The following is a 15,895-nucleotide window of genomic DNA, read 5'->3' as shown; positions in this document are numbered from 1 at the left end:
ATTTTAGCTGTCACGGGCGTTCGCTCGAGAAACCAAAAATTGCTTGAAACTCAAAAAACTTAAAATATCCGAATTAAGCGGAACCAGGTTTAAATATAAGTACATGATTAGGTCTTGCAACGCACAAGAAATGAGCAAAATCTATTTGTAAAATAATCGGAGCGGTATCAGGATACTGTCTCTTCCATTTCTAACTGGTCCTAATCGCGTCCATATTTTAGCCTTTCTTTGGATAACAAAATATCGCTGCCTCCTTACTGGGCGAGCTTTGATGTTATTTTGAGGCCTGGCGACACATCTTTATTAAATGTCAAATCGGCTCTTAACATGTTTAAATTGCTGGTGACGTCCAAGACTTCCGTAAGATCTGCTTTAGCTGAATATACAAACCGTTCAATAAATTCAAACAACTAAAGTAACTTGTTGTATTGTTCTTCCTTTCTTCTTGAAATCGAAAATTTACGATAAAATTACACTTTTTGCATCTCCTGTCCGCCATCAGAAACCCAGCCGCCATTTTTTAACCAAAAATTATCCGAATTTATGCAAAGTGAAGTGCATCAGAAGCAGGTGTACTTAATAAATTTTGAAAAAATAAAAAAAATTAAAAGCCCGTATTTTATAGTTTTTAAACATTATTCTTGGCTCATCTTTTCAGTAACTCTTATTTATTTCAGTTTTAGTTAATTTCTTTTGTTATTAGCATTTTATTTTCTTGTTTTATTATCAATCGTTTGTTTCTTGTTCGGATATATCAGCATATTTAATTGCTACTCTGTAAATCGAAATGGAAATAAAATAACTTACCTACCTACAGCTACGTCGGTTTTCTTGAAAAACACCGTCTCAATTAAAAAAAAGCGGTAGAAAGATAACCCGTTTTCAGTTGATTGATCAATTGGTTTGACAGTGATGTCATTAAAGTCTTGCTATTCCCTCGATTAACATTCAATAAACATAAAAGTCACTTTCCCAAATTAAAAGGTAGAATATCTCTTACTATGGTGTTTGTTTTTCGGTAAAGAGTTTACTTGTCAGTTCTTGTTCAATTCAACTTGAATGTTGTGCTTAATTTAAACCTTGACCCTTGAAACCCGAAAAAACTTAGAAGAAATGATCCGAAGCGGATTCAGGTTTTAGTATAAGTACGTGAGGGTCTTGCAACACACAAGAAATGATTGAAGTCTATTTTTTCAAACGACGGTATCAGCATACTGTCTCTTCTATCTCTAATTGGTCCTAATTGCGTCCATATTTTAGAATTTTTTGTATAACAAAATATCGCTGCCTCCTCACTGAGAAAGCTTTAATGCTATTTTGAGGCCTCGAGTGTCTCATGTTTATTAAAGATAAAGGAAATGTCAATCACCTCTAAAATTTTAGTCGTTGGTGTCATCCAAGACGTCTGTAACCATCTCCTTTAGGCAAAGGCGGACGCAACTTTTACTGAATAGATTCAAAGAACTGTAATTCCTTGTTGCGTTGAATTGAAGCGAAGTTGCGGCCGTCGAAGTCGAGGTGAAAAATACAGAGAGCCTAAGAGAATTGGATGAATTCGATGTTTGGCAAAGGGAAATTTTTGAAACATCATCATTCAACCATCTGCGCTCCGATCCTTAAAACGAATCTTGTTTTGTCGAAAACACTAAAACGTAAGTCAAACTTTCGCTTTGCATATTGAACTTGGAAAGTGACTGCACTTCTGGAATTTTTTACGATCACTGTTCTGTTAGAACGTTCTATACAATGAACGAAGCTGAAGAATTCTCTTCCACGTACATTGTTAATATCACTTTGAGCGCTTTCTTATGTTATACCGCCATCACGTTGAACAGTATCACAATCCACGCCATAAGAAAAACTTCATCGTTACCAAAGCCTTTGAAAACATTGCTCCTGAGTCTCGCTGTTTCTGATCTTAGTGCTGGATTACTGGTTCACCCTTTGTACATTGCGTATCTTGCCACGGGTTTGGAACAAAACACTGAAAATAATACAACTCACAGGAACACGTTAATCGCATTCAAGATCGTTGCATTTTTTTTGTGCTGTGCTTCGTTCTTTGGTGTGCTGGCGTTAGCTGTTGACAGATTCTTGGCCATTTATCTTCATCTAAGATATCAGGAGTTTGTGACTCAAAAGCGTGTTGTTGCTGTGGTGATCTCATTATTGGTGCTAAGCTCATCTATTTTGTCTGTTCCTTGGTGGATCTCAGGAAAATATAAACAAATTTATGTCGCTTTTGATGTTTTCTCGTTTGTAATTCTTGCGTTACTTTACAGCAAGATCTATTCAACTGTTCGACGCCACAGAAATCAAATTCAATCCCTACAAGTGCAGCAAAACGAAGGACAGAATCGGGAAATGATGACGAATGTTGCAAGGCATGTAAAATTAGCTGTTGGTTCATTTTACGTTTATCTGGTGTTTTTGCTTTGTTATTTACCAGGCGCCTGCCTTAATATTGTTGAGATCATCTCTGGATCGAACATAACTACAAAACATATTATTATTTACTCTAGGACGATGGTGTTACTCAATTCATCGCTAAACCCTTTAATTTACTGCTGGAAGATGAGACACATTCGACATTCTGTCATCAACATAATGCGAAATATCTTTCGCTGTTAAATTAATTCGTTTCTCTGTGTGTTGAAATTTTCTATTTACTTTTATTTTGTTCTGAAGAAATTATTACTTTTGCCAGAGGAACGGATAAAACCTTTCGAAAAAGGTAACGCCAGGTTCACTTGGGCTATGTTCGCATGCGTGTTTTAGGAGACTTTGTTCTTTATTTGGAGAGTATATACCGTCGATATTTATTACTTTTCAAAGGTGACTGTCTCCACCTTTTCTCCGGCCCAAACTCCTTTGTAGTTGTTCATTACAATGTTTCTTCTAATAAAGCCTTTCCCGAGGTTGGCATGAAGATTTTAATTCTGGCTAAAGAGTTTGTAACTGTGTAACAGTTTCGAGAACGAACGCTGTCAAAAAAGGTAGAGAATTTTGTCCGCTAAATTTTGTTCATATAAACATTGCAATGAATTGGTTTTCGGTCACATTGTATTGATTATCGCGGGAAATGCAGTTTTCAGAATTTTTTCACAGCTGCTGCTTTTTCCATGCAGAGCCACCCTTCAATGACTCTGACATAGCTCGGGTGTGCGTCAGTTTCTGAGTGATGAAAAAGAGGATTTCCCGGGATGGTTTAAGCGTGTCAGAGAGGAGGGAAGGCGTGTAAATATGTTTTATAGGTAACACCGTTAGAGCTCTTGTACTAGCGGAGACTATCGTCATGAATATTCAAACAATAGAATGTCGTAAGTAAGTAAAATGTTATAACTAAGCATAAGTGAAGTGGGCCCTTATCAAGCTCATAATTAATTATTTTATATGTACGAATGGATTGATTGTTTTAGTAATTTTGGAAGATTTCTCACGATAATGAAAGCCTGTTAAGAAAAGAGCGCAAGTAAATATGTTGTACAAGTATTCTCGTAGGGATGGAGAAAATCGCTCATGATTCAAGCAATGAAATTTTAAAAAGAAAAATAAACTGGTACACCAAGGAATTACAACATAATAAATCAAGTATCCCAGTGGATAATTAGTTCTTTACTGATAAGAAACAGTGGATGGTAATTCTAAAAAGTAAAAATTCGCTCACCATTAATGTCTTTTACCGTCTAACTTTGCCATAATAATAATAATAATAATAATAATAATAATAATAATAATAATAATTAGGATTCGGTTGATTTTATCTATCAAGTAACTTTAAAATTTTCACTGGAAAAATTTCCCAACTGCCTTTAGGTCACGCTATAGCGCCCTATAGTGCCTTTTAAGGATCATCGGCATATAGATGTTTACAATGCTGCATAATAATGATAAACAGTTCCCAAACACAAACCGAAAAATTGGGGACAAAAGTCGCATCTTGGCATGCTGATTAGAATACAATGTTAAAAAAAATGGGGTCATCAAGCTCGTTTTTGAGTTATACTCACTCGCAAATACTTATTTAAGCACTTTTTCTAAAAAAATGATACGACAATATAAACTTTGTTACGTTCGCGTTCCATCGACAAATACAGTAACCGGCTCAGTACATGCCCATTCTTGCCTACATTTAGTGCATGCGCAGTAGAGCCCTATTGCACTTTTGAGGCCTACGAAGAAATTGGGCTCTACAGGACACCCAAGTAAAAATACTAAACAAAAAAAACAAAAACAAAAACAAAACAAAAAAACAGATGTTATGACTTTATTCGCGCCGACAAGATCCGTTGTGGGGTTTATAGACGCTTGAGAGAGAATGGGGCTGACTGAGTAAAACAGATGAGTCCATATACAGGGACGAGCGGGGAGGGGGGGGGGATATCTCTATTTTGGGAACGTCTACTAATGACCCTTGTATTCTATGTACTTATTGACCTGAAATTCAATGGAAAATGCTTAATATCTCCAGAAAAGTAAACAAAAACTGAAATTTCTTTAGCTACTTCCTTAAAAATCCAGACAGATTTATGCTTCATATTTTAATATTTATTTATTTTTTATTTTGATGGACAGCGAAAATTTAGCCTGATATCAACTTTCATTAGTCAACACATTGTAACACTGCCCAAATATGGTCATGATGCACTGAACAGGTGATTATACTGCTTTTATCGCTGACAGTCGAAAATCTAATCCTTTGCTTTGTACAAAAGCAAAGCCGATTCCTACTCGGATTATATGAATTAACAAGAAAATTAACGGTTCATAACGGGCTTCGTTGATGACGAACATCATATTCATGAGCGTAACTGTCACTGACTTTCCGTCACTCGTCTTTGCTTTCTTTAGAGTACAACCTTTGAGCATTTTTTTTCATACATATTGTTTTTAAAGTGATGGTTTTATTTGTCAAAAGAAAATTAAAACACTTTGATAATAGTGTTACGATTGAATGATGAGCAGAAGAAGTAACAAAAAAAAACGGTGTTGAAAGAGGTGGGGATTCACTATTGAATTGTGAGCCTTTCGGCTGATGAAATCATAAAATCATGCAAAATCCTGTTAAGCCGGGCTTAATGGCTTATAGGCTGGCTACGCCACTGCAAAAAACTAGTTCCTTGTTGCGTTGCATTGAAGCGAAGTTGCAGCTACAGATTCAACAAAGTCGAAGTGAACGATACAGTGAACCCAAGGAAATTTGACGAATCCGATGTCTTGCAACTATAATTTTTGAAATATCATTGATTATTGAACCATCTGCGGGCTCCTGAAACGAATTGTCTTTTGTCCAAACTCACAGACGTAACTTTAACTCTCACTTTGCATATAAAACTTGGAAAGTAACTGGATTTCTAAAAATCTTTACGATCACTGTACTGTTAGAACGTTCTATACAATGAACGAAGCAGAATTCTCTTCCACGTACATTGTTAATATCATTTTCAACGCTTTCTTATGTTATACCGCCATCATGTTGAACAGTATCACAATCCACGCCATAAGAAAAACTTCATCGTTACCAAAGCCTTTGAAAACATTGCTCCTGAGTCTCGCTGTTCCTGATCTTAGTGTTGGATGACTGTCTCACCCCTTATATATCGCACTCCTTGCCATGGGTTTGGAACAAACCAATGCGGAAGATAATTATAATGCAGCCTTAAGGAACACGTCTTTCGTAGTTCTAATGTCCACTAGTATTATTTTATCCTGGGCTTCGTACTTTGGTGTGTTGGCGCTGACTGTTGACAGATTCTTAGCCATTCATCTTAAACTCAGATATCAGGAGTTTGTCAATCACAAGCGTGCTGTTGCTGTGGTGATCTTAATAATGATGTTCACCTCATTTCTTCGTCTTTCCCTTGGTGGATCCCGGCACACGACAGGCGAAAAATTTATATCGCGATTCAATTTGTCTGTCTAGCATTGAACACAGTCGTTTACTGCAAGATCTATTCAACTGTTCGACGCCACAGAAATCAAATTCGATCCCTACAATCGCAGCAAGACGAAGGACAGAACCGGGAAATGATGGCGAATGTTGCAAGGCATGTAAAATTAGCCGTTGGTTCATTTTACGTTTATCTGGTGTTTTTGCTTTGTTATTTACCAGGCGCCTGCCTTAATATTGTTGAGATCATCTCTGGATCGAACATAACTACAAGACATATTATTCTTTACTCTAGGACGATGGTGTTACTCAACTCATCGCCAAACCTTACCAGGCGCCTACATTAATATTGCTGTGATTGTCTCTGGACCTAACACCACTCAGCTCCATGTTTTGTATTACTCCCTCACGGTGATGCTACTCAATTCATCGCTAAACCCTTTGATTTACTGCTGGAAGATGGGACACATTAGACACTCTGTCGTCAATATAATGCAAAATATCTTTCCTTCTTACAGTTAAGAGATTCACCCCAGTTCAAAGGAAATTTTTGATTTTGCTGATCAAACAAAACAAACTTTTTTGGAAACGCCAGATCATGGGGACTATATGCTGTCTCAATTGTTACTTTGCAAAGGTGAAGACCCCTTTTCTTCCGCAAACTTCGTTGTACGTATTCAATTTCATTATATTTTTTTCTGATGAACGCTTTCCCCAAGGATTGAACTGTATGAAGACTTTAATTTTGGCAAAAGAATTGATAACTGTTTAACACGGCGAGACACCCTTTGATGGCTTTGATATAGCTCAAGTAGGCGTTGGTTTCTGAGTAATGAAAAGAAGGATTTCCCAGGATGTTTTAAGCATGCGAGAAAGTGGACAAGCGTGTGATAGGTTATATTACTCAAACAATAGAACATTTCAAATAAGTAAATTGTTGTAGCTTGGCATAAGATAATAATCCCTTATCAAGCTCATAAAGAAATTTTTAAAATACGTTGATTTCTTAGTAATTCTGGTATATTTGCCACGATGTGGCGTGTTAAAAAGAGAGCGCGTGTTGTACAACTGTTCTCGAAGAGATGGAGAAAATCGCTCATGAATAATCAAACAATAAAAATTTAAAAAGAAAAAATAACTTCTACATAAAATTACAAGGTAATAAACCAAGCAACTCAGCGGATAATTAGTTCTTTACTGATAAAAGAAAGCGTGGCTGTTATTAAAAATTCGCTCATTGACATCTTTCATAAATATCGTTTACCGTATAACTTGCAATAAATGTTATAATATATTATAATAATATTGAAGCACTTTCTAAAGTAAACTGTCTTTACATCCACCGATTGTTGCGATATCAAGATGTCTTCCTGTACAGAATAAAAAATCTTTTCCTATTTATATACTATTTACGTACCACTGCAATGTAGAGCCTGTAAAGCAGTTTTCAGATATAAATAAAAGTTCTAAAAAAAACGGGAATTAAAATTTGTAAAAACTGCTCATTTTCAACTCTTTAAGAGCTGGCAAAAGTCTTACTCTTCAATCTTAATTTCAATGATGGAGGTTTGTCCATAATCACAACCAGTGTAGACCAGACTTTGCCCTACTGGAAATGAGAACTCTTTTAGGACATGCGCATGGTCTACACTCGGTTCAGTCCCCCAAGAAAGCGTTGCGATCTTCCTTTTTCAAATGACACGCGTCTTCCTGACTCCAAACCGCTGTCGATTTCCTGCAAAACAACAAAAAAGTTAAGCGACTCCATTATGTAAAAAACGTTTGGTGTATACTCTATTTTTTAATAGGCTAGGAGCGCCGAGCTAAATCTGAAACTCAGCGCCCAAGATAACAAAGAACATCGCTGTATTTTGTCCCTGCAAAGCGTCTTGCTCCGCTTCTTTGCTTTCTTTTATTTCACTGACTACGTCGACTCGATATTTTGACCTGGTTTTTCTCGAAAACTAAGCGTAACCCAGAAGAAAAAACAGGGCGAGGCTGTCTGACTAAATTGAAAGCCATATGCTAACATTCAGGCAGTTTTCAGTAAAATGAAAAATGGGCCTAAAATTCGACAAAAGACGATATGCTCTTAGCCCTTCAATTGGGTTAATAGGCCAGGCGCACAGAGCAAGATCTGAAAATCAACGTTTCTCTTGTTAAATCATACCCCGTTGGTAAACTCGTCGAGAAAACTTCCTGGAACAAGCCCCAGCTGACCATTCATATCTGCGTGAAAGAAACCATCCGCACGCTGAAATGGAGAGGAGAAGAGAAATATGCATTAATACTGTCCCATAATAAACTTTTCCTCTTATTGAGATGACTTTATGGAAAGTAGTCACTTGCGAGTTTTATTCACGACTTGAGTAGTAGCATAGAATAAATGACAGAGCACAGCCAACCAGTAGGTTTTATTTTCAGTTATACACACTGAGTGAATAACACTGAGTAACACGGTCGACTCCCGATAACTCGAACCCTCGCTAACTCGAACCTCGCGCTAACTCGAACCAATTTTCCTTTCCTTTCGGGTCATTTTCTATATAATTTTATCCTCGATGACTCAAGCCCCCGATAACTCGAACCTTTTTCAATTTCCCTTGAAGGTTCGAGTTATCGGGAGTCGACTGTACAAAGCACTGTGCATGACGTAGTTTGCATACCGTATTTGACTAGATCTGATATCTAACGAAATTAAATTGGTATTTTGGCAGTTATTCAGGGGGGCGGGGGGATGCGAACCACAGATCTTACTAAGGACAAACCATCTTTCGTCTAATCAGCTCATTTACTGCAATTTAAGTGAAGTAAATGTTATTATTAACCAACTCCAGTTAGTACTCTTTGAATAACGCCCAAAAGAAAACCATGACAACTATTTAATAATTATCCTGCGAAATCGTGCGTAATATCGCCTGATACTTAGAAATCGCGAAATAACGCATATCACAAGATATCTGTTGTGTGCGGACGACGAATATTGAGTGCACGATGACCATATTTTAGCAGTGTTACAATGTGTTGAATAATAAGACGCAATATTTGTACAGTTAGTTGTTTGTACTGTCAAAAACCGGTTCGGTTTCGCTCATCTTGCTTTAGTTTTCCCCATAGATTTCTTTGCTACTTAAGCTTAAGATGGATAATAAATCTCTCTTCAGATGTTTTGGTGTCTAGCATCACTGCAAATGTTTAACTCCTTGGTTATATTTTGACAGCATAACTCGTTAAAATATACAGCAACACTATACAATAACCCATCTGATAAGATATATGTAACGGTGTTTTTCTTGAGTAATTGCCGCTCACCATCTCTCCAACAACAGTAAGCACTTGTCCTTTCTTGAAAGGCAGTTCAGAGTCAGGGTTATCTTGCGGTGACTGAACCTCTGGGTTGTAATCATACAACGCAACCATTACCTGAAAACAGGGATAAAATACAAGCCTGAGATTAATTTTTCCTACAGAGTCTCCATCTCAAATTACTGTGGCTTCACAACTAGCACAATAGCGCACAGGATTCAAAGAATGCAAGTAACGAAAGTAGAACCACAGTCAGAGTTTCAGTTATTCGCGAGCTCAACAGTATTATGTACGCTCAAAATCTTTAAGCCCCTGTATCAAAACACAAGTTCTCCTCACTGGTTATTACAGGAGATATTGAGAGAAACTGAATTAACACCTGGGTTGTAATCGTACAACACAACCGTAGAGATATTGAGAGAAACCTGCAGGGCCCGGTTGTTCGAAAGCCGATTAACGCTAATCCACGATTAAAAGTTAATCGAGGTTTTCATCAAAAAGGGTTTAAAGGCTAATGTCAAGCTTAAGGTAAAGAAAAGTCTAAGTCAATACCGAAGGACAAAAATCTTTTGGAAGAATCTTTATAGATTAGTAATTAAACTCAGATCAAAGTTCACGTTAATCCAGGATTAGCTTTATCGGACTTCGAAAAAGTGGGCCCTAAACATGCTGATCACTTCTGGATCTTAAAAACCAGAAGATTCGTTTGCGCATGTGCCCACAAACAAAGGACAACCACTGAAAAGTGTTGTTTTTGTCTTTGTTTTTTATGAAGCGTGAAGAGGCGCCCCACGAGGATTATTAGAGACCTTAAGATCGAGGTTTGGCCATCTTACCGCAAATGCCAAACCGCGGTTTGCGGTTAGCGGTTTCACGTTAGCCGTCTGACCATATCTGGGACTTAAGATCCACGGGTGATAGCACCGGTGAATTCTGAGAAATTAGTGCAAAACAAGATGGCTGCTGCTCGAAGGAGAGATGTGAATTTTGACGTGTTTGTTGGATTTTATTGATTAATGAGAGCAGAACACTAAATCACTGACCCTCTTTAAATCAGACAAGACTATAAAGATCTGCTGGACGTTATGCAGCTGGATGATAGCAGCTCTGAAGGCTCGTCTTCGAGCGATGAAGATCTGGATTTCTTATTTCTAGTATACATTCACATATCATCAGAAATCTGCTTTTCTTTTACTTTGTTTATCGTAGTTTAACCACAAAGTAATCCGGCTGGCAAAACAGTTCCAGCAACAAATAGCCGGCTGCCATGTTCAGTTGTTTTCAATTCATTCGTTCGTTCACTTAGCTGAGAAATCGTCTTCAAAATTACATTTCTATGAAAAAGAACTCGATAATTAATAAGCGAAATAGTTCTAAATAGTAGTATTTCCTCTCAAACGTGGGACTGTGATGTTTTAGGGTGCACAAAAACTTGCGGTAAATCACTTACCTCTAGAGCAAGAGCGTGGTCTTGCCGTACAAACGTGAACCTCAAACCGCAAACCTGACGGCAAGGCACTGGTCACATGACTTCTTGACGTTCGCGGTTCGCGGGAAATGCCGAAAAACCTCAATCTTAAGGTCTCTATTGTCCCACTTAAAGGGCCCTAGTCAGCCACACCTTTGTTTTTGTTATATATGTATATATGTTATCTTTGTTTTATGAGAGTTTGGCTATTATATTTTATTCGGAGCGTGTCGAAATGAAAGAAATCACTGTGAAACTACTAAAGATAATGAAACATACTTTCAGGAACACAACTTATAGTTAAGCAATAAGATTTTGCTTCACCATGCAATATCAATAATTTCGATGGCATCGAAAATGGCGGAGGCTGACTAGGGTCCTTTAAGACAAAGTGTCGCACCTCTATCTATGGTTTTCCTTAACTACGCAATAAGAAAGAAAAAAAAAATCCCTCAAACTAAATCAGATTTGTTTACCTTTCTCCTGGGTGGCGCGGAATCTTTTGTTACGAGGGATGGTGAACCGACACCTCCACTAGAACTACTCTCTCTTGAGAAGGGCCGAGTAGGGCTGGGGAGAGCTGCTTGTCGTTTCTGCAGAAAAATGTCCAAATTAGAGAGAGTTGGGAACATTAATTGTTTTACTTATTGCCTACAGTATGTACACGAATTTGTAACGTGAAAAATCTATTCACTTTGCTCAGAAATGTAGCGGCCGAATTTTCTGAAAAGGTTTGAATGTTAGCCGACTGTGATCCTTCGTCCAAAGGTGTTCCAAAGTGTTCGAAACAACAGAAAAAATTTGACTAAGATTTACACCTCGTTTTGTTTTCATTCGACCCAACTTTTTTCTTTTGGGTGCGCACTTAACTGCAAATATTGCAAGTGGAAAATTGTTCGGTTTTATGAACAAAACAATCGTCAAACACAGACTTCTATCGAATATCTGAATAACAACTGATCTGAAAATAAAAAGAGGAAGAAATGGGGAGTTACTTTTGCAGCCTTAACTACAGGCTTAACCGGAATGCGAAGTGTTCAATGTCAAGTGAATACCTTAGCAGCCGCCAGTCTGCGAGGCGTAGCGACAGCTACTTCCTCTACAAAGTTGGATGGTATGAGTCCGCTCTTGTTCTTAAGCTGTCAATACAAAAGGAATCGTCAACAAAACACATAGGATCAGCAGCAGCAGCAAAATGGAGTCTTCAGAATCCTAGTGTCCCACAGCTACTGGCGTTATAAGCGTCGGTCTCCATAGTATGAAGTAACTAAGAGAACTACTCCTAATCCCCCTCCCTCTTCCCCCTCCCCTTCCCCCAAGAGGGTATGTTAGTCCATCGCACGATTACCCCAGCAGTATGTCGCAGGTACCATTTGGAACTGGGAGGAGAGCAATCTGGTACCTAGAGTCCTCAGGCTCTTTAGCCAGCGGTTGGTTGGCTGGAGATACTCTAGGGACTATCAAATTCCAGTACCCCAGGTTCTCTCCAGGCGACCAGCCGCTGGTCAAAGAATTTCAGGACTCTGGGGAAGAGACTGGGCAGGAAGAGAAAATGTGAAGGAAGTTTCATATGCAAAAACCGACGCGAAAATTAATAGAACACCCCGCCCATAAGTAAAATAGAAGCAGACTTCGAAGAGACACAAGAGTTCTCAAAGAAACGCAACACACGTAAACAAGAACAAAAGTATACTCGGCTTGTCACGAAAGGTATTTTCATCTTGTGCAGTACAATAAAACAGCACCATAAGTGAGTACTGTACGGATACCTATGCTTGGGTGGGCATACTTCACCATCTAATGCAACGCTCTCTTTAGGATTTCAAAAGTTAGAACCACCTTATATAGCGTTACAAACGCAATCACTTATCAATACGCTCATCTACGATGCCACACTTTCAAGGTTTGACTCCCAGCGCAAAACAATTAACAATACCTTTCCTACGTAGAAGCCATCCCTCCTTGATGTCTCAAACACCCTCAGAATGTCTCCTTCTTTGAACGCCAATTCACTCGCAGGATTCGGGTTCGGCGAGCTTTTGAATGGATCGTAGTCGTACAGGGCCACGAACTAAAGAAACAAAAGGACAACAATGCCTTACTTTTTCCTTTCAAAAAATGATAGTGTGGTAATAAAACAACAACACCTTACCGTTCTATAGCGCTGTTGATCGTCTCCCGAATCCTTCAAGAGGAGAGAGAAAATCAAATGAATATTGTGCAAATTATGTCTAAATGTTTTCTATTTATTAGTTTTGCTCACAACCTTGCAAGGAAGAAAGCCTACCTCAAATGATTCTCCATATGAATCCTGCAAAAAAGAAAAAAAGTTGGATCAAAATCACCATTATTTTCAACAACAGCATCAACGGATGTTAACAATGGGACCGAAAGTCGGTCGTTTTTCCTTCTGCGTTCTCTGTGCACCCATAGCAGGGTTTTCCTAACCGTGAGCGCGCTTAAAAGGAAACGGCTAACGTTCTCGTTGTTTAAGGTCAAAAGGATTTCACGTTCAAATCAAGGTTGGCATTTGATCACAACAGGCATGCAATAAATTCCAGAATAGCCGCTCAAAACCAGTCAGGTCAAATCTTATTAATTCAGCAATCTCATCAACTTTTGGGTACTTCTGGTAAACTTTGCACCACAAATTTTGTACAATGTTGCGCCTTCATGACTGCATGCTTGCCGGTTGAGTTGACTAGTTTAATGGGCCGGATTTTGTTTTTGTTCAACATAACAAGACAATGTTACAACGTTATTTGTTGAACATTAGTAATTTTGTGTTCAATGTTTCACTGCCTTTAAAAGTCTCCCTGTTTTCCTTACCATTATACTTCCTTTGATTGTTTCGTTAAACGTTGTCGACACGGCCTCAGACGAAACGCCATTTTCAGCCACAGTTTTTATGTTGAATTTGATGGGAAATCCGAGTTCAAGATCTTCCACTAACGCCTAAAATAGTGAAAAAATCAAGATGGGTTACACTGAAAAAAAAAAAAACAACAACAACAACAACAACAGGAATTCAGCCTTTTACAGTAATAATAGTGTTAACAGGTGTGATAGGGAAATAGGTCAAAAAAAAAATTGAACGATTTCCAGGTTCGGTGCCATATTAAGGCATATCTAAAACTGAAAAAAATACACCAACGAACGGCGCCTGGTTTTTTTCCTAATTTTGCATCCTTCAATAGTGCTTCGACACAGAACGATTACAAGAAGCACAATTTTAAGTTACCTTAGCCATGTAAGGACTCCGCACATCCAGTTTGACATCACTATTGGCATAGATCTGGAAGACATGACAAACAAACTATCATCAATCTGGAATGAGATTCGCGACGGGTGAAACAGAAGCCGAAAAAAGGCGTCTGCTATCGCAAGCTACAAATAAGAATGAACACAAAATAAAAATAAAAGAAATTATTCAAACTGTGCTATATCAAACGTTTTCAAACTCATCAATAATTAATGGCCTCTCTTATAAACCTGGTGGTTTCTTGAGGTCCCCTCGCCATTATTGTAAATCCTATCATTTCTTCTTTTCATACTAAGGCAAATAAATAAATGATGATGATGAAGAGAAAATAAAGGAAATCACTACCGTGATGGAGGTCTGGAGACGTGATCTTAATTTTCATAAAGTATGGTGAACTTCTGCTTTGAATTTCTTGAAGAATTATTAATGGTTTGAGAAGCGTATATCAAACACTCGAAGGAGTGTTTCATCCTATTCCCAAACACCTTGATGTTGGTTAAAAAAGCTCGGCTGCGCCTCATGTTTTCAACCCACTACGCGGTGTTTGGAAATCGGATGAAACACATTTCCTCGTGTTTCATATTACTTCCTTACCTTGTATCCTTTGACTGGCAGACCGTTGCTTCTCCCAAACTCGTCCATTTCCGGTAGTGTCCAGGCCAACAACATGGCATCATGGTTTACTGGCCGCAGAACTCGAAAGAAGCCTGGAGGACTGGGGCGAACTGGGAAAAGACAAAGAGCACATCAGTTGAAATTGAAACCTGGAATTCGATCAGTTTTCAACCACCTAACCACCTTTTCTTTTAGAGTTGCAGTATAACTCCGCTTTTCTTTTCAGGGAAATTAGAAAATAATCCTTGGTAATTTGCCCAAATACAAACAGTTTAAGCGTGACTGACCATAAATTCAAAAACCAGCAACACTTCAATTATTAACTCTTTAAGCTCCAATAGCGACTAGTTTATAATATCTCCTCGGAATATCACTACTGAATAAAACATACAGGTCAAAAGAATAAAAGAAATAATCATTGAAGATAAAACGTCTTGATGTTTACACAGATTCTCCCAACTACAACCATAAGATATATAAGGAGAGCAGTAATGGGAATATTCATGTTGATATTAGGACTTTGAAGAAAATAGAAGAATTTGCGAACAGAGAAGCTGAGCTATGTTGTACTGTGGACACCATTAGCCAATCACCAACTGGAACCACAAACAATTGAATGCCCTTACAAAATCCCTCTTTCTAAGAAGATTTTTCAAAATCCGCAAAAACTACAACACCTCCAATCGCCCAAAATATAACCTTCGGCAAAAACGCGTACGCGGAGTTTGAAATGACATCCTTGAAAACATGCATAATGTTACGCACCTTTCCTGGAAGAGCGAGACTTGTTTGAGCTAACAGGAACAAGCTCTTTTGAAGGCGACGGTTTTAAAGATGTTGTCACTGGTTTTTGCGGCACGACGGACGGCACAGGCCGTTGAGGAGACTGGGTCGAGTTCACAGGTACAACTGGCGTTCTTGGTGAAGGGCCTAGATTCGCCACTTCTGGTGATGGTTTGAATCTTGTCAAACCGACGTTTAGCAGAGGGCTACCGGGAAGACGAACGTGACGAGGTGGTGCAGCGTCACCGTGCGCACGCGGTGAATAGCCATTGGTGGTGACAGCAGGAGGGGTGACCATGTCTTTTGTAGAGGCTAGGAAGTTTAAAGATACATTGAAGAATTGAACGATACAGTAAAGAATTAAAAAATACATTGAAAAACTGACTATGACATCAGTGTAAGGCGTTTTTCTTCAACAATAATTGACGATTTTTCCCTCTGAGGATCTAGCATAAGCCTAAGGGTTTGGAAGTCTTCTTTTCATAGTTTTCAACTTTCGTCATTTTCTGCACAAACTTTTAACGCGAAAAGTCGTTGAACTCAATTGGCTAAGCTAAAACAGCAATCTTAA

The 15,895-nt window shown here is 38.4% G+C and overlaps 1 protein-coding gene and 1 long non-coding RNA gene across 9 annotated transcripts in view; both read right to left on the bottom strand.

The window, feature by feature from the left end:
• Positions 1-7,065: 7,065 nt before the first annotated feature.
• The window catches only part of LOC146483320 (uncharacterized), a 76,499-nt gene continuing 67,669 nt past the window's right edge, over positions 7,066-15,895 (bottom strand). For all 8 annotated transcript variants that reach the window (XM_085106056.1, XM_085106060.1, XM_085106062.1 and 5 more), the window contains 12 exons: positions 15,307-15,636; positions 14,521-14,651; positions 13,906-13,959; positions 13,494-13,619; positions 12,952-12,975; positions 12,817-12,849; positions 12,601-12,735; positions 11,720-11,803; positions 11,141-11,257; positions 9,203-9,313; positions 8,061-8,144; positions 7,066-7,625 (listed from right to left, as the gene is read on the bottom strand). In XM_085106056.1, coding sequence (XP_084962182.1) covers positions 7,536-7,625; positions 8,061-8,144; positions 9,203-9,313; positions 11,141-11,257; positions 11,720-11,803; positions 12,601-12,735; positions 12,817-12,849; positions 12,952-12,975; positions 13,494-13,619; positions 13,906-13,959; positions 14,521-14,651; positions 15,307-15,636 — 1,319 coding nt within the window. In that variant the 3' untranslated portion in view covers positions 7,066-7,535. The remainder of the gene's footprint in view (positions 7,626-8,060; positions 8,145-9,202; positions 9,314-11,140; positions 11,258-11,719; positions 11,804-12,600; positions 12,736-12,816; positions 12,850-12,951; positions 12,976-13,493; positions 13,620-13,905; positions 13,960-14,520; positions 14,652-15,306; positions 15,637-15,895) is intronic.
• Positions 9,526-9,993, bottom strand: LOC146483321 (uncharacterized). Its single transcript, XR_014863872.1, has 2 exons — positions 9,622-9,993; positions 9,526-9,575 (listed from the first exon to the last, which is right to left on the bottom strand). It is a non-coding gene; the product is annotated as an uncharacterized LOC146483321 (long non-coding RNA).

This window comes from Pavona decussata, unplaced genomic scaffold (assembly GCF_977016875.1).
Source record: "Pavona decussata unplaced genomic scaffold, jaPavDecu1.1 SCAFFOLD_39, whole genome shotgun sequence".
Lineage (NCBI taxonomy): Eukaryota > Metazoa > Cnidaria > Anthozoa > Scleractinia > Agariciidae > Pavona > Pavona decussata.
This window is presented reverse-complemented; position numbering and strand designations above follow the sequence as displayed.